Genomic DNA, 18,911 nt, shown 5'->3' on the forward strand with positions numbered 1-18,911 from the left:
GTTTAAAAGTTAATGTTTTTATATACCACTTATTAGCGTATCCGCTATATGCTAGAGACCATGCTAACACTTTACAGAAACTTTATTATACTAAATGTTTTTGTGCCATCCTCCATCCAGGCATTCTGAGGAACTAGTCTCAGAAATATTATACAGCTTGTGCAGGTCACACAACTACTAAATGGAATCAAGACCATTACTGCCATCACAGCATTATTTTTTTTTTTTACATTAACCTGAACTGGCTTTCTCAGAGGATCAGTTATTGTGTGTAATTTACTTTTAATGGAGATGTACATATATTCAGAATTTTTCATCTGGTCATTTTGTTGTTTCCTCATATTCTACAAAATTGAAGGCGAACAGCATCTAAAACAGCTAATCAGGGTTGACTCTGTGCAGCTAGGTGGTATAAGTCATTTTTGTAGTAATTCAGAGTATAATCCTTACATTTTCTCCACTTGTTTCTTTCAAGGTGAAATCCATACCTTTGGATGGCCCTTTAAAATGTAATAAATGTAAAAGCTAAGATTTGAAATTATCCATTCTGACTTGGTAGACTTTGCACACATTTTACAGTAAAACTGTGAACCATTTTGCTTCCTGTAGAATATACTGGTATAGGGTGCTAACTTTACTTACAAGAAACGAGGATTTTCAGAGCCTTTTCCTTTCCTGAAGAAAAATGCACTGGGCGTGTGCTTAGTCACTGCTCTGCTTGTGTCCGTGTGAGACTCAGATTTTCCTGCTTTGAGTAGATCTAAAAACTTAATATGGTGCCTTGTTTTTTGTAGCTGTCACTTTTAGTAGTTCTTATATGTTATTATAGTGTAAAACAATGTATATGTGTGTATGACATACAGATGGCAGTGTCCTGATAATGGAAGTGGTGTGTTTTCCCCGACTTGTCATCATGGGTACCAAGCATCCAAGTGGTGTGCTAAAGAGTGATCGAGTCTTCCTCTTTCACCAGGCGATCAGACTTTGAGAATCTGGGACGTGAAGACAACAGGAGTCAGAATTGTGGTTCCCGCACATCAGGCGGAAATTTTGAGCTGTGACTGGTGTAAATACAATGAGGTACCCTATCTGGTTCTATCCTTAGCTACTGAGCCCTTCCTAAGGTTGAAATGTTCTAGATTTTATCTTTGTTTATGTGGACTTGGATAGTGTTTATGGGCCATTAAGTTAGATTCAGTCCCTTTCCTTTCTAATTGATGATTGTGAGTGACCTGCATTAGCATTAATTGGATTTAAGTGCACATAAAACAGGCTGAATAAGAAACAGAAATTCTCAAAAGTTCAATAGTGCAGCCTTACTTGTTTGTTTGGGGAACTGCTTTACAATTTATGTAATTTTTTACTTTATTGCTCTTAACCCTGCCAATTTGTATCATCTTTTGCCTTCATTTCTTTTGCACTTTGCTAGTAAGGCTGCTGAACTATTTGTAACTTGATTTTTAATTTGACAGTCCATCGGTTTTAGGAATTTTCTGTTTCATTTTCCCTTACAAGCCTAACTAAGCTTCATGTTTCTGGAAGATAGCAGTGTCCATTTACAACCTTTTGCAACCTTCAGCTAACCATATGGGCATATGAATTAGAAATAGAAATGGATTAAATATGTGTTGATATGCCATTTAATTATATTTATGTACCTGAAGTGATCTGTTGACTGTGACAGTTAAGTATAAGATAACTTTGTTTTTTTCCCAGTTTTAGTCAATTAAAACTAAGGGAACATTGTATTGGCTGAGTTCTTTAATTAGAAAGAAATAAAAGACAATATAGAACATATTTAAAATAATACTTGATTTTAATAAAATTTTCAGTGCTGATGACTACAGTTCAAATCTCACTCATGAATTTTCCAAATAAGAAAATGAAATTGTGGACTATATGTTATACTTTCGGGAATTCTAAAAAAGATGCTGATATGCACTTGCTGCTCCTGCTGCTGCTGCTAAGTCGCTTCAGTCGTGTCCAACTCTGTGCGACCCCATAGATGGCAGCCCACCAGGCTCCCCCGTCCCTGGGATTCTCCAGGCAGGAACACTGGAGTGGGTTGCCATTTCCTTCTCCAGTGCATGAAACTGAAAAGTGAAAGTGCAGTCGCTCAGTCGTATCCGACTCTTAGCAACCCCATGGACTGCAGCCTACCAGGCTCCTCCATCCATGGGATTTTCCAGGCAAGAGTACTGGAGTGGGATGCCATTGCCTTCTTGCCTTCTCCAGATATACACTTGAGAGTACTTTAAAAATTTTTTAAAAACAATCGCTGAAGCTTTTTAAAAATGAGCTTCTATTGACGTTCAGACAATGGATTACTGCCCTGGTCGATGTGGAATGGGGCTGAGTGTGGACCGAGCTCTTGGCCTATTCAGCCGTGAACTCTGGGTTCACCTAGCGTTCTAGATAGGAGACTACCCACTATTTGCAAAAATTCTCAGATACAGTTAGCTGTTACATTATGACATGGTCCATGAGAGTTAGGAGCAATGATTGATTTAGAATTAGGAAAACAACATTTAATTTATACCTTTGCCCTTTCAAATATTTGTGAATTAGCAGTCTCTTGCCTTTTAACACCTGGTAGAAACCTCCGAGGACACTGAAGAGACAGGTGGGCTCTTCTGTCAGGTGTAATTTTTAGTAATTTGTGTTCTTATTAGTATCCCTAAAAGTAAGTGGGAGAAGCTACAAGGTTGTGTGAGACTATGCCTTTTTCTCTTGTGTGCTGTGTTCCTTCATATACCCAAGGCATATTGAGTTCCTTTTCTTGCAAGTCATACTAAGTTTTGCTTTTGATGTATATTTTAACTCCTTTCTATAATGTTATGTAACTTTTTAAGAATGACTTCTGGGTTCAGATTAAATAAGTACCAGAAAATAGATACTATTTCCAGTAGGAAAGCTTGGCTACTGCGTACTTGTAAAGAGTCACACTTAACCTTGCTTTATTGTTTTCAGAATTTGGTGGTGACAGGGGCGGTTGATTGTAGTTTGAGAGGCTGGGACTTGAGGAATGTACGACAACCTGTGTTTGAACTTCTCGGTCACACTTATGCTATTAGGAGAGTGAAAGTAAGTTTTTATCTTTTCTTTTTCTACACAGAACAAAAAGATAAATACAGTCAATGAAGTACATTTAAAAGGTGTTTAAGGGATGGGGTTATTGATTCATTTTTTTTTTTCATGTTTTGTTACCCAGTGAATGGTAATAAACATTGAAAGCTAAAATTAGGTAAAATACTGGAATGATTATTGAGTGACTTATAACAATATAGTCAGGTGGTACTCAGGAGTGAATAAAAATGTTTTTCTCATTCTATCATCCCCATGCTGCTATTTCTTTTAAAACTTTATTTATTTATTTATTTTATAATTAGTATATCTTTATTTTTTTGTTGTTGATTATTCTTTTTTTTTTTTTTAATTTTAAAATCTTTAATTCTTACATGTGTTCCCAAACATGAACCCCCCTCCCACCTCCCTCCCCATAACATCTCTGTGGGTCATCCCCATGCACCAGCCCCAAGCATGCTGTGTCCTGCGTCAGACATAGACTGGCGATTCAATTCTTACATGATAGTATACATGATAGAATGCCATTCTCCCAAATCATCCCACCCTCTCCCTCTCCCTCTGAGTCCAAAAGTCCATTATACACAGCTGTGTCTTTTTTCCTGTCTTGCATACACGGTCGTCATTGCCATCTTTCTAAATTCCATATATATGTGTTAGTATACTGTATTGGTGTTTTTCTTTCTGGCTTACTTCACTCTGTATAATCGGCTCCAGTTTCATCCATCTCATCAGAACTGATTCAAATGTATTCTTTTTAATAGCTGAGTAATACTCCAGTGTATATGTACCACAGCTTTCTTATCCATTCATCTGCTGATGGACATCTAGGTTGTTTCCATGTCCTGGCTATTATAAACAGTGCTGCGATGAACATTGGGGTACATGTGTCTCTTTCAATTCTGGTTTCCTCGGTGTGTATGCCCAGCAGTGGGATTGCTGGGTCATAAGGTAGTTCTATTTGCAATTTTTTAAGGAATCTCCACACTGTTCTCCATAGTGGCTGTACTAGTTTGCATTCCCACCAACAGTGTAGGAAGGTTCCCTTTTCTCCACACCCTCTCCAGCATTTATTGCTTGCAGATTTTTGGATCGCAGCCATTCTGACTGGTGTGAAGTGGTACCTCATTGTGGTTTTGATTTGCATTTCTCTGATAATGAGTGATGTTGAGCATCTTTTCATGTGTTTGTTAGCCATCCGTATGTCTTCTTTGGAGAAATGTCTATTTAGTTCTTTGGCCCATTTTTTGATTGGGTCGTTTATTTTTCTGGAATTGAACTGCAAAAGTTGCTTGTATATTTTTGAGATTAGTTGTTTGTCAGTTGCTTCATTTGCTATTATTTTCTCCCATTCAGAAGGCTGTCTTTTCACCTTGCTGATATTTTCCTTTGTTGTGCAGAAGCTTTTAATTTTAATTAGATCCCATTTGTTTATTTTTGCTTTTATTTCTAGAATTCTGGGAGGTGGATCATAGAGGATCCTGCTGTGATTTATGTCTGAGAGTGTTTTGCCTATGTTCTCCTCTAGGAGTTTTATAGTTTCTGGTCTTACATTTAGATCTTTCATCCATTTTGAGTTTATTTTTGTGTGGGGTGTTAGAAAGTGATCTAGTTTCATTCTTTTACAAGTGGTTGACCAGTTTTCCCAGCACCACTTGTTAAAGAGATTGTCTTTACTCCATTGTATATTCTTGCCTCCTTTGTCAAAGATAAGGTGTCCATATGTGTGTGGATTTATCTCTGGGCTTTCTGTTTTGTTCCATTGATCTATATGTCTGTCTTTGTGCCAGTACCATACTGTTTTGATGACTGTGGCTTTGTAGTAGAGCCTGAAGTCAGGCAAGTTGATTCCTCCAGTTCCATTCTTCTTTCTCAAGATTGCTTTGGCAATTCGAGGTTTTTTGTATTTCCATACAAATCTTGAAATTATTTGTTCTAGTTCTGCGAAAAATATGGCTGGTAGCTTGATAGGGATTGCATTGGGTCAAGCGGGGCTGAGACACTTCTTTTAAAACTTTATAGTAATTTAGTTTTAGTGTTAGAGTCTTTATAATTTTTCATTCAGTAGAAAAGTTTATTTTGTTGAAACTTGTACAGAGAGGTGGTTAATTCTTTCTTTTCCCTAACATGATTATATATATGAATGTTCACAAAAGTTATAGAGTATAGAAAAATTCCCACTTTGTAAATAGTAGAGATAACTTTTTTCTTCTGCCTCTCCTGAATTTGTCAGGTTATAAAGTGACTAACGTTAGTTTTCCAGCTTTTTTTTTGGTGTGTAGGGTCTTTGTTACTCCACGGGGGCCTTCTCTAGTTATGGCAGGCGGGGATGTCCAGCTGGGGTGTGTGTGTGTGGGTGTGTGTCTGTCTGTGTGTAGGGTCTTTGTTACCCCACGGGGGCCTTCTCTAGTTATGGCAGGCGGGGATGTCCAGCTGGGTGTGTGTCTGTGTGTCTGTGTGTGTGTGTGTCTGTGTGTGTGTGTGTCTGTGTGTCTGTGTCTGTGTGTCTGTGTGTGTGTAGGGTCTTTGTTACCCCACGGGGGCCTTCTCTAGTTACGGCAGGCGGGGATATCCAGCTGGGTGTGTGTGTGTGTGTGTGTGTGTGTGTGTGTGTGTATGTGTAGGGTCTTTGTTACCGCACGGGGGCCTTCTCTAGTTACGGCAGGCGGGGATGTCCAGCTGGGGGGGTGTGTGTGTGTGTGTGTGTCTGTGTCTGTGTCTGTGTGTGTCTGTGTTTCTGTGTGTGTGTGTCTGTGTGTGTGTGTGTGTAGGGTCTTTGTTACCCCACGGTGTGTGTGTGTGTGTGTAGGATCTTTGTTACCCCACAGGGGCCTTCTCTAGTTACGGCAGGCGGGGATGTCTTGTTGTGGTGGCTCCTCTTCTTAAGGACCAATGTGCTCTAGAGTACAGGCTCGGTAGTTGTGTGTGGGCTTCGTTGCCTGTGGGTAGCCTCCTGGACCAGGGTTCAAACATGTTTCCTGGGTTGGCAAGTGGATTCTTAACCACTGAACCACCAGGGAAGTCCTTCCCAGCTTTTATTTAGGTAAATTTTGCTAAAAATTTACAAACATCTTATTTGTGGAAAACATCTTATTAAGGGACATCTCCCAATTTCATTTTTGTTTTTTTACATTACAGATAAGTACCTTTTTGATCTTTTAATTAAGATAGTTCTGTTATCCCTATTTTAAAAATTTTAAGTTGCAGTTAATATTTAAAATTTTTCTGGTTATAACTCAAAATATGAGACCCAGTGCCCAGATTTTTTTTTAAATGGCACACAAGTTTTGGTAGTTAAAAAATGTTTTCTATATATACTTCATAGTTCTTCTGAGAATGAAATAGGGTGAAATAGTGAAAGTGTTTTGCAAACTGTGAAGAACATTCAAATGTAAGTATATATGTGTATATAAACATTTAAAGTACTGGTAAGAAAAACACTGAGGAAATAAAATTACAGTGGACAGCCAGTTAAAAGATGCATATTAATACTTGTATATTACCTGTCCTTAAAATTTGCAGTTTTTGACCTTGATGTCATTTTCATTAGATGCGATATACAAATAGCATAAAAATTGTTTTAAAACTTTTAACATTTAAATGTTTGATGCTTGTGCCCAATAGCAGTCATAAAATATATTTACAAGATTGGTTCATTATATAATTGTATGTGTGAATCATCATACACTTATGTCCTTTAGATTTGTAGAAGTTAATTTTGGATAGCCAATATGAAATTGTGCTTAATTTTTCCAGAATAGCAACATTTAGGGAATATTTAATTTTAAATAAGATTTAAAAAGCTTGAGAAATGACTTTCTTTGAAGAATGTAAAAACAACCATTTTTCCTGTAGGTGGATACTTAGAAGACTAAAAGATTATTGCCTTGAATTAAACCATAAAAAGGTTTGGAAAAACATACTTTAAAAATTTTTTTTATTGGAATATAGTTGAGTTACAGTGTTGTGTTAGTTTCACGTGTACAACAAAGTGAATCAGTTATACATATACATATATCCATTCTTTTTTTAGATTCTCTTCCCATATATGCCATTACAGAGTATTGAGTAGAGTTCTCTGTGCTATATAGTAGGTCCTTATTAGTTATCTATTTGACATATAATAGTGTCTGTATTTCTGACAGTCCTGTCTAGACATTGTAATAAAGTTCATGGGAATGATCTTATGAAGTACCATGTTACAATTACAGTTAACCTCAAAATTGACTTTTTTGTTTTCTTTTGTAGTTTTCACCATTTCATGCTTCTGTGCTGGCCTCTTGTTCCTATGATTTTACTGTAAGGTACAGTGGTTTTTGATATGTTTCATTGTAAAATACCAAGTACCATTTGCATCTTTATAACTTTTATTAAGGACATGTTTATTTTGCTAATGTAAAAATAATCTGAGCTGGAGACATGAGGATATTTTCTACTGAAATTAATATTATATTTTCCTGTTTTTATGATCTAGTCACATGGATGAATGAATTCTTTATTATTTAAAGATTTGCTTGATCTTTCTATTTAAGTCTTTTTTCCTGACTGTTCTTCCTAAAGTAATATCTTCCTGTGCCATAGACTGACTAGCTAGTACCTTTTTAAATTTAGAATTCAAAAGTTGTGAAATCTTATTTGCTTAAGTCTAATTATATAAATCTTACGGCTAAAATTGATATAAAAAACCAACATGACTGTATGTATGTTTGTGGATGACTGTATGTATGTGTGTATACATGTGTATCTATGTATGAATATGTATATATGTATCTCTAATCATAGCCCCAGTTCTGATCCCACACCACACAGGGTTCATTCTACTTTTTTTCCTTTTCCAGATTTATAACTCCTGATTTTTATTATTTACAACATTTTTACTTACTTGCTATTCTAGAATTCTAGGAAAGTAGTTTGGAAATCACTTTGTATCAGTTCATAAAGATCTTTTTCATTCTGCATAATAACTCCTTTATGTACATATACTATATTTTATTCAGTTATTCTCCTATATATGGATATTTAACTTGTTTCAAGTATTTTATAAATAATAGTGCCACAATGAATAATAACCTTGTATGTGAGTATGTTCACATCACTAGAGAATTAGCTTCAGAATATATTCCCAGAAGTGGGATTGCTAAATTAAAAGGTAATGATATAAATATGTATCTTCTGTTTTGTTATATATTTGTTATATATTCCTACCCATGAGGAATATTCCAGTTTCCATTCCAAGCAATAGTGTTTGAGAGTGCCTGTTTCTCTACCATCTAAGGATCATTGATTCTTTAGAAGTTTCCAAGTTCATGATCATAACATCTATAAATATAGTTTTACATCCTTGACAGATGCCTCTATTACAGTGTTAAATAGTGTTATAGTGAAGTGAAATTCAGACATAAATTGAAGAAAATAGGGAAAACCACTAGACCATTCAGGTCGGACCTAAATTAAATCCCTTATGATTATACAGTGGAAGTGACAAAAGGATTCAAGGGAGTAGATCTGATAGAGTGCCTGATGAACTATGGACGGAGGTTCATGACATTGTATAGGAGGCAGGGATCAAGACCATCCCCAAGGAAAAGAAATACAAAAAGGCAAAATGGTTGTCTGAGGTGGGCTTAGAAATAGCTGTGAATAGAAGAGAAGCGAAAAGCAAAGGAGAAAAGGAAAGATATACCTTAAATGCAGAGTTCCAACAAATAGCAAGGAGAGATAAGAAAGCCTTCCTCACTGATCAGTGCCAAGAAATAGGGGAAAACAAAAAATGGGAAAGACTAGAGATCTCTTCAAGAAAATTAAAGATACCAAAGGAACAATTCATGCAAAGATGGGCACAATAAAGGACAGAAATGGTATGGACTTAACAGAAGCAGAAGATACTAAGAAGAGGTGGCAAGAATACATAGAAGAACTATATAAAAAAGATCTTCATGACTCAGATAATCACGATGGTGTGATCACTCACCTAGAGCCAGACATCCTGGAATGTGAAGTCAAGTGGGCCTTAGAAAGCATCACTATGAACAAAGCTGGTGGAGGTGATGGAATTCCAGTTGTGCTGCTTCAAATCCTAAAGGATGATGCTGTGAAAGTGCTGCACTCAATATGCCAGCAAATTTGGAAAACTCAGCAATGGTCACAGGACTAGAAAGGGTCAGTTTTCATTCCAATCCCAAAGAAAGGCAATGAAAAAGAATGTTCAAACTACTGCACAATTGCACTCATCTCACACGCTAGCAAAGTAATGCTCAAAATTTTCCAAGCCAGGCTTCAGCAATATGTGAACCGTGAACTTCCAGATGTTCAAGCTGGTTTTAGAAGAGGCAGAGGAACCACAGATCAAATTGCCAACATTTGTTGGATCATCGAAAAAGCAAGAGAGTTCCAGAGAAACATCTACTTATGCTTTATTGACTATGCCAAAGCCTTTGAGTGTGTGGATCACAACAAACTGTGGAAAATTCTTCAAGAGATGGGAATACCAGACCACTTGACCTGCCTCTTGAGAAATCTGTATGCAGGTCAGGAAGCAACAGTTAGAACTGGACATGGAACAACAGACTGGTTCCAAATAGGAAAAGGAGTATGTCAAGGCTATATATTGTCACTGTGCCTATTTAACTTAAGTGCAGAGTACATCATGAAAAACGCTCATGATGAAGCATTTGGATGGATGAAGCACATGCTGGAATCAAGATTGCTGGGAGAAATATCAGTAACCTCAGATATGCAGATGACACCACCCTTATGGCAGAAAGTGAAGAACTAAAGAGCCTCTTGATGAAAGTGAAAGAGTAGAGTGAAGAAGTTGGTTTAAAGCTCAACATTCAGAAAACTAAGATCATGACATCCAGTCCCATCACTTAATGGCAAATAGATGGGGAAATAGTGGAAACAGTGTCAGACTATTTTTTTTGGGCTCCAAAATCACTGCAGATGGTGACTGCAGCCATGAAACTGAAAGACGCTTATTCCTTGGAAGAAAAGTTACGACCAACCTAGACAGTATATTAAAAAGCAGAGACATTACTTTGCCAACAAAGGTCCATCTAGTCAAAGCTCTGGTTTTTCCAGTAATCATGTATGGACGTGAGAATTGGACTGTAAAGAAAGCTGAGCACTGAAGAATTGATGCTTTTGAATTGTGGTGTTGGAGAAGACTCTTTGAGAGTCCCTTGGACTGCAGTGAGGTACAACCAGTCCATCCTAAAGGAAATCAGGTCCTGAATATTCATTGGAAGGACTGATGTTGAAGCTGAAACTCCAATACTTGAGCCACCTGATGAGAAGAACTGACTCATTAGAAAAGACTCTGATGCTGGGAAAGATTGAATGCGGGAGGAGAAGGGGACGACAGAAAATGAGATGGTTGGGTGGCATCACCAACTCAATGGACATGAGTTTGGGTAAACTCCAGGAGTTAGTGATGGACAGAGAGGCCTGGCGTGCTGCAGTTCATGGAGTCACAAAGAGTCGGACCCGACTGAGCGACTGAAGTGAAGTGAAAGTGAAAGTTGCTCAGTCGTGTCTGACTCTTTGCAATCCATGGACTATACCATGAAATTCTCCAAGCTGGAATACTGGAGTGGGTAGCTGTTCCCTTCTCCAGGATATCTTCCCAACCCAGGGATCGAACCCAGGTCTCCCACATTGCAGGTGGATTCTTTACTAGCTGAGCCACAAAGGAAGCCCAAGAATACTGGAGTGGGTAGCCTATCCCTTCTCCAGCGGATCTTCCCCACCCAGGAATTGAATCTGGGTCTCCTGCATTGCAGGCAGATTCTTTACCAACTGAGCTATCAGGGAGGACAAATGTTACAGAGAATGTCTTAATTCATGTGTTTAGTAAAAATGCCTCTAATGTTTCCCTGTTTAAAGAAGGATGCTGACTTTAAAACAAAGTGTATATCATGCTAAGAAAGTATTTATCGATGCTTGTTTTGTTGAGTGTTTTTTTTTTAGAATCAGGAATGGGTCTTAAGATTTCTTGAAGGCTTTTTCAGCATCTATGGAGATGATCATGATTTTTCTTTTTTGAGCTATTCATATGATTTGTTTTATTAACGGATCAAATCAGTCTTGCATTCTTAGACTAAATCGCTCCTATTCTTTGTATATCATTATCTTACACATAGAACAAGATATTTTGTTGGATTTTGTCTGCTAATACTTTATTTAGAGCTTTTACATCAATATTTAGAGGTGATTTTGGCCTATATGTGTCTCTAACATATGGATATCTCTCATCATAACCCTAATTCTGGACCCACACCACCCAGGGTTTATGTAGGGATTTATGTTTTTCTACATCTTCTGAACAATTTTTGCAATATAGAGGATATTTGGTTTTTGCAGCTTTGATAGACTTTCTTTGTGAAACCATCTGGGCATGGGTCTTTTTGTGGAATACTTCTTGATAACTTTATTTCTTCTATGGGAATTTTTCTCTTTAAACTTTCTGCCTCTAATGTGATTGATCAGTTTAGGAAATTATCCTCTGCTTATGGGTTTTCACATTTATTTATACAGATGTCTATAGTGTCATGACTTTTTAATTATTCTGATTCAGTGGTATTTCTCTCTTATTATTTTTGATTTTGTATATATTTGTGATTTCTACTTTAACTTATCTAATGGTATGTTTATTTTGTTAGTTTTTTCTTAAGCATACTAAATTTTGATTTGTTAATGAGAACTAATGTTTTTCTATTCAGTACCTCATTAATTATTGCCTTTATTTCCTTCTTGGTACTTTCTTTTGGCTTATTTTGTCCTTTTTCCACATTTTGAACTGGGAATTTACTTATTTTTATTCTTTCATCTTGTTAATAAAGTGTTTAAGACTATGAATTTTCTTCTAGTTTTTATTTCATTTGTAACCCATGAATTCTGATACATAATATTTTCATTATTGTTAAAAAATATGTCACTTCTATTTGTGTTTGATGTTTCTTCCAAGAGTTGTTTAGAAGGAAGTTATGTAATTTCCATATGAGAATACCTTTTAACTTTTGAAAATTTATGAGTAATTTCTAGTTTTATTGCATTGTGATCAGAGAATACTGTTTTTTAGTCATTCTGTTTTATGGGGGAGAACCTAATAAAAGGTCAAATTTTTGAATGTTACATATGCATTTGAGAAGGTTTAATCTCTGCTTCCACTTTGTAAAGTTAAATATATAACTATGCATATGGGCGTGCTAAGTTGCTTCAGTTGTGTCCGACTCTTTGTGACCTTAACGACTGTGGCCCGCCAGGCTCCTCTGTCCATGGGATTTTCTGGGCAAGAATACTGGAGTGGGTTGCCATGCCCTCCTCCAGGGCATCTTCCTGACCCAGGGATTGATACCAGGTCTCTTATATCTCCTGCATTGGCAAGCGGGTTCTTTACCACTAGTGCCACCTTATAACCATAAGCTCTACTAAGTAATTATGTTATTTGGATCATCTGTATCCTTTCTTATTCTTAGTTCACTTAATCTGTTTTGTACCAAGAGTGGAATATTAAAAAATCCTATTATCAGTGGGCCTCTATCTATGTCTCCCTGAATCTATTCTAGTTTTGATTTCATAAAGGCATATGCTGTATATTTGGTGCATAAATCTTTATAATATACATTTAGTGAACTGAAACTTTTAACATAAAAGAGAGTCTAACTTTGACACAGTTAATTGCTTTTAGTTTTAATTACACTTTATCTCTTATTGATATCATTGCTCCTGCTTTCATGTTGTTTCCATCTTCCAGATACCTTTTTCTATACTTTTAATTTTTTTTTGATCCATGTTGTTTTTGGTATGGCTCTCGTATAGAGCATATATTTGGGTTTTGCTCAGTGAAGTAAATAAAAAATCTTTTTATTGTAATATGCAAGTTTAGTTTTTTGCTTACTCATGTCCAGCTCTTTGTGACCCCATGGACTCTAGCCTGCCAGGCTCCTCTGTCCATGGTATTTTCCAGGCAAGAATACTGGAGTTGGTTGCCATTTCCTTCCTTCTCCAGGAGATCTTCCCCACCCAGGAATCAAATGTGTCTCCTGCACTGCAGGCAGATTCTTTACCAACTGATCCACCAGGGAAGCTTTAACTTATTCTTATTTCTTGATAAAAATACATTTGGTAGCAAGTCTGTTGTATTTTATGATGATTATTATGTCTTATGTTCTGTTTATTGTTCCTATATGTGATATATTTTATGTTGTATTTTGATTTTTTGCTCTTTTATTTAAAAATTATATTTAGATAAGTTTTTTTTGCTTTGTTTTAGTGGTTGCCTTTGGTTTTATAAGTTTTGTAGTGCTTTTATTCCCTTTATTTTATTTACATTTGAAGGGAAAAAAAAACAAAACTGTTCATTCAATTCTCATATCTCCTGCCTCTGGCAACCACTAATCTCTATTCTCTGTGTCTGTAAGCTTGTTTTGTTTTTGTTTATCTATATGGTTGCAGTTGGCATAATTTCATTCTTCTCTTATGGCTGAATAATATTCCATTGTATTCATATGTCACAATTTCTTTATCCTTTCATCTGTTGATGGACACTTTGGTTGTTTCCATATTTTGACTATTGTAAATAACGCTGAGAGGAACATGGGGATACATATATCTTTTCATGTTAATGTTTTTGTTTCCTTCAGATAAAAATCCAGAACTGAAATTGTTCGATCATATGGTATTCTATTTTAAAATTTTTGAGGAATCTCTCTACTGTTTTCCATAGTGGCTACACCAATTTGCATTCCCATCAGTGATGCACTGTGGTTCCCATCCTTGCCAATACTTTTAACAGTAAGCTCATCAAAGCTTGTTCAATAGATTTATAGAACTTTATTTCCAGCCCTTCCTCTTCTCTGGCTATTCAGTGGATGCGGCTGAAAATCCCATCCCTTTAGTCACATGAGACTATGTAAGGACTCCATCTTAAGTCACCTTATTAGCATAATCTCAGGTGTACTCCAGAGGGAGTCCTTAAAAATAACAAATACATTCCTTTGTTTGAGCTTCCCTGGTGGCTCAGAGGTTAAAGCATCTGCCCGCAATGCGGAAGACCTGGGTTCCATCCCTGGGTTAGGAAGATCCGCTGGAGAAGGAAATGGCAGCCCATTCCAGTACTTTTACCTGGAAAATGCCATGGATGGAGGAGCCTGGTAGGCTACAGTCAATGGGATCGCAGAGTTGTACACTACTGAGCAACTTCACTTCACTTCCTTTATTCAGGAATTTCCAGGGGTTTTAGGAGCTCTGTGCCAGGAACTACAGGTAAAGATCAAATATAACTCTTATTGTGATATACTGATCTAGGTCAAGTTTTTCTTTGTGTCTCCAAATGCTTGTTTGGAGATATTAATTCATTTAGAATGTTATGTTAGTTTTCTTACACTTTGCTATTTATTTTTTTGAGGTGATCTTTTCTCAGGTGAATTGTTTGAGTTTATGACATCAATTAAAAATTTTTTTTTTTTTACAATAGAGTAAGACTTTGTATGTTCCTGCATATCTGTGTACAGGATTGATGCTTTAGGACTGGTAGCTTTCTTTCCTTTTAGTCTTCTTTTCCCTTTAAACTATTACCTTGTGTCCTGTGCTCTTTAAAATCTGTACTGTGTTCTATGCTAAGCTTTGTCTCATAGAATGGGCTTTCTCTTTGTGGTAGTAGCTTTAAATCAGTTTTTGACCTGATCCTAGCTCTTCTCTGTTCTCTTCAGTTTTTCCTAAATTCCCCTTGCTGTTCAATAAAGCTTAGTTAGATCTAGAACATGGGAGAATGCACACTAAGATTCTGTTTTTATTTTTTTTACATGTAATTACAAGTTGGGATTTGTTAAAGACCTGAGTTTTATTTGTTCTTTTTGCTGTTCTGTGTTGGTTTTTGTGAGGATACACTAAGAGGTTTGGATTTACATGGCCTCATTACTTCAACTACCCAGTATTCCTTTCTCCTTTACTTCTAAGTCAGTATTTGATATGGCAGAAGCTATGTAACTTTGTTTGTGTGGAATGTAATTCTAATAGAATAAATTACAACAATGCCTGGGGAGGAATTACATGGCCTAACTCAGTTTTTTTGGACTGATCCAATACAAGCAGGCAGACACACTGGGAAGTATAATCACACTAAATCTTCCATCTCTCAATTAAAAGGGTACTATGACCAATTTTTTAATGTAATATTCTGTATAAAATAGTATGGAGTGATTTTAGAATTTTTAGCATGGGAGCCAAAAAATGGCAACATGGCAGACAGGAGGAAAACCTATCAGTTGTTCACCACCCGCCCCAAGCTCTTCCAGACTGTATCTGTGGAGCTAGGTCATTGACTAGAGGTGAGGGCTGTAAGTATGGATTTGAAGGCCATTAACTTAGATAGTTTAGTCCAGAAGAATGCATCAATCAAAGGGAGATAAGTTTAGAGAAAGAAGGACAAACCAAACAATCTCTAGGAGGGAATTAATGTTGGAAGGAAGAACGGAATAGGTTACCCAAAACAAGAAGAGACCTCAGAGCATGTAGTATGTCAGAGAAACTGCAGGCGAGGATGTCAACCACACGTGGATGGCCTACGTAATGTGAGATCTTCCAGGTAGGCTAAACAAGACAAAGAGTGAGCTTGGAATCTTCTCTCTTACATAGTGTCACTTGTAGGCTCAGAAGAGATTTCTAAATATAGAATCCAGTTCTTGGATTTCAGAATCTCTTCTGGAGTTTGAAGCTGATTGCCAAAGCCTTGAAAACTGAAGTGGGGGCATTAATCTTTGGACATCTTAAATCCATTTCACTGACCTTTTCTAATTAAAGGGGAAAATCTAGTGACTACCTGTTCTTGCTTTTCAGAATTGTCATTAGGATCTTAATTTTACTGACCACTCCCTGTTTTATGTATATGCTTAAGTATCCCTAAACACACAGTTGGGAGATGCCTCACTTTTGTTGATGTAGGTTTATCTCAGGAATATTTGTCCAGACTGGGCTTTTGAGTGCAAACTGCAGTACTCCAAAATCTTGTAGGTACCTAACTATGCTCAGAAATCATTGCAGTTTTGTGGCACAGAGTCTTCCCTCCACTTTTTAATTGAAGTATAGTTGATTTATAATATTGTATTAGCTTCAGGTGTATTTCATAGTGCTTCACTATTTTTATAGATTCTTTTTTCTCTCCACTTTTAAGAATTAGGCTTTGCTTTTTTTCTGAATCCTGAGCAGGACTAGAGATTGGGGAATAGATGTTCAGTGCTTCTGGGGAGAGAGGGATGGCTAGGTCTTGGTTCTGTGACATACTGCAAGATCAAAAACATCACTGGTAAACATTTGGCAAGATTGTGATCATAATTAGGTAATGTGAGATCTTTAACATAGTTGAAAAAGACTTAAAATAGGCAATTTTGTCTATATAACTAGAGTTTAGGTTTCTTTACTGTGAAAATGGAATGTCCTCACAAGCTTGCAAAGTTATTGAAGAATTGCATAGAAGGACATACTTGAAAATACTGTGCTAATTCTTTATCTGGGTTTCCAATCTTTACTTCTGTTCTTAAGTTACCTCCTCTGCCCTATTCCCTGCACTTTCAGCAAACCACCTTATCTCTTTCTTTAAAAAAAAAAAACTAATTGTAGGGCTCAAACACAAATTATCTGAATTTTTTCTGTGCTGTGCTCAGTCATTCAGTCGACTGTTTGTGACCCCATGTGTCCGACTCTTTGTGACCCCATGGACTGTAGCCCGCCAGGCTCTTCTGTCCGTGGGGATTCTTCAGGCAAGAATTCTGGAGTGGGTTGCCATGCCCTCCTCCAGGGGATCTTCCCAACCCAGGGATCGAACCCATGTCTCTCATGTCTCCTGTATTGGCAGGCGGGTTCTTTGCCATCTGAGTCACCAGGGAAGCCCTAATTTTCACTGCAAACCTGTAAATTTATCTAAATCTGTACCTATCCATTTCTTCTGTGCTAATCAGAACCTGTGCACATGAGCGGTTTTAATCCCATGCACTTCTATGTCCTTCAGCACTTTTTTCCATTAAATGCCTTCTTTGTGTTGTATCATCAGTCTGCAACTCTCTACTGACTTTCTCCTCAGCCTGTAACTTCTTCCAGTATCCTGTATTTTCCTTTAAGTTCTCTTTCCTTCTTAGCCAAGCTTTGTTGTTGTTTATAGTTGCTAAAGTTGTGTCCAACTTTTTGCAACTCCATGGACTGTAGCCCTGCCGACTCCTTTGTCTCTGGGATTTCCCAGGCAAAAATACTAGCGTTGCCATTTCTTTCTCCAGGGGATCTTCCCAAATCAGGGATTGAACCCGTGTCTCCTGTGTTGGCAGGCAGATTTTTTTTTTTTTTTTTTTTTACCACTGAGCCACCTGGGAAGCCCTAGCCAAGCTTTAGAGTCCCCTGAGGCTCCAGTCACCAAGGCCACAAAAGCTCTGCAGTCCTAGGGTGCTCTGCTTGGAGGTCTTACTTACCCTATCTCATTTGAATCTATAAAATGGATCCACATCACTGATTCAACAGGGCTAATTATCTTGAAAGATTTTTATGCTTTGGCTTTTGAAGTCATCTTGCAATAAGTAGCTTACTTGTGATGGATTATGATTTCTTGGCCATCATTATGCTTACTTAGGAACTTTTGTGAAATAAAAAAAATCCAACATAAAAATTGTTTTTAAATGGAATGAAATGTTTAAATACAACACTTAACAATTAATAATGTTAAATTTATATGTACTTAATTAAAAATTGATTTTAATTGTCAGCTCTCAGACATTCTTGTAGATCCTTGAAAGCTTATAGTCCTACGCAGTTAGGGCAATGAGTCCGTTTACTCCTAAGCCTAAAGCTGGCTTAGCCCCACTTCTTTACTGAAATTGCTCTGGCAGAAGCATCAGTGACCTCAATAATACCATATCCAGTCCACTCGTCAGCACTTGTCGTACTGGACCTTGTTGCTGTATTTCAAATTGTAGATCAGGCTTTCCTTCTTAAAACTCCTTACCTTAGGGATTCCATGTTCTTTTTTGTTTTTATTTTCTCATCCTCCCCAGCCCTTCCTTTCTGTACTTCGTCATGGAGTCTCTTTCTCTCCCCCTTTAAACTTGGTGAACTCTGGCTCAGTATACTTTTGCATATGCATTCTAGCTGATACTGCCCACCCGCCTTGCCCAGCTCTGACCTCTTGCCCGGCTCAGGCCCGCTTCTTCAGCACCCTGCTGGATGCAGGCACCGGAGTGTCCACGCAGGCATCTCGTTCTTTATTTCTTCACTTCCTTCACTCTGCAAGGTGTGCATATTCCTCTACGTTGTTTGTCTCAGTTATTGAGAACAGTAGCCCTAGTCAGGTCTAAACCCTGGAGTTCTCCTTTTTTTCTGTAAAATTGAGAAACACTTTCCCAGTCTGAAGTGGAGTAAAGAAAAACATTTAAACCCAGTTTCTTCACTGGCAGTATATAGAGACAAAATCACTTTTCTTCCAGAAATAGGATTTTCATTTTAACATATAATTTTAGAAGATCTGGCATCCCATCCCAATATTCTTGCCTGGACAGAGGCACCTGGCAGTCCATAGGATCGCAGAGTCAGACCATGACTGAAGCAACTTAGCCTGCTTGCATAGCTACTACCATTCCATCTTCATACAAGATGTAACTGGAGGCTACTAATCATATATTCCAATATAGGGTTATCAAAGACTTTCTTCTGCAAAGGAAAATGAATAGAAAAAAAATAAAATCATTTGAAAAACTTTTCATTTTTGAATGTATGTATATATGTATGCACATTTGTAACTCTCAACACATGTTGAAAATATGACTTTTAATTGTACTAATTCATTGTTT

The 18,911-nt window shown here is 37.1% G+C and overlaps 1 protein-coding gene across 1 annotated transcript in view; it reads left to right on the forward strand.

Annotated features, from left to right (window-relative positions):
* PEX7 (peroxisomal biogenesis factor 7) overlaps positions 1-18,911 on the forward strand; it is a 75,602-nt gene that overhangs the window by 25,644 nt on the left and 31,047 nt on the right. Inside the window, exons 6-8 of the mRNA XM_052645790.1 lie at positions 974-1,080; positions 2,971-3,084; positions 7,333-7,388. Coding sequence (XP_052501750.1) covers positions 974-1,080; positions 2,971-3,084; positions 7,333-7,388 — 277 coding nt within the window. The remainder of the gene's footprint in view (positions 1-973; positions 1,081-2,970; positions 3,085-7,332; positions 7,389-18,911) is intronic.

This window comes from Budorcas taxicolor, chromosome 9, assembly GCF_023091745.1.
Source record: "Budorcas taxicolor isolate Tak-1 chromosome 9, Takin1.1, whole genome shotgun sequence".
In the NCBI taxonomy this organism is placed as follows: Eukaryota; Metazoa; Chordata; class Mammalia; order Artiodactyla; family Bovidae; genus Budorcas; species Budorcas taxicolor.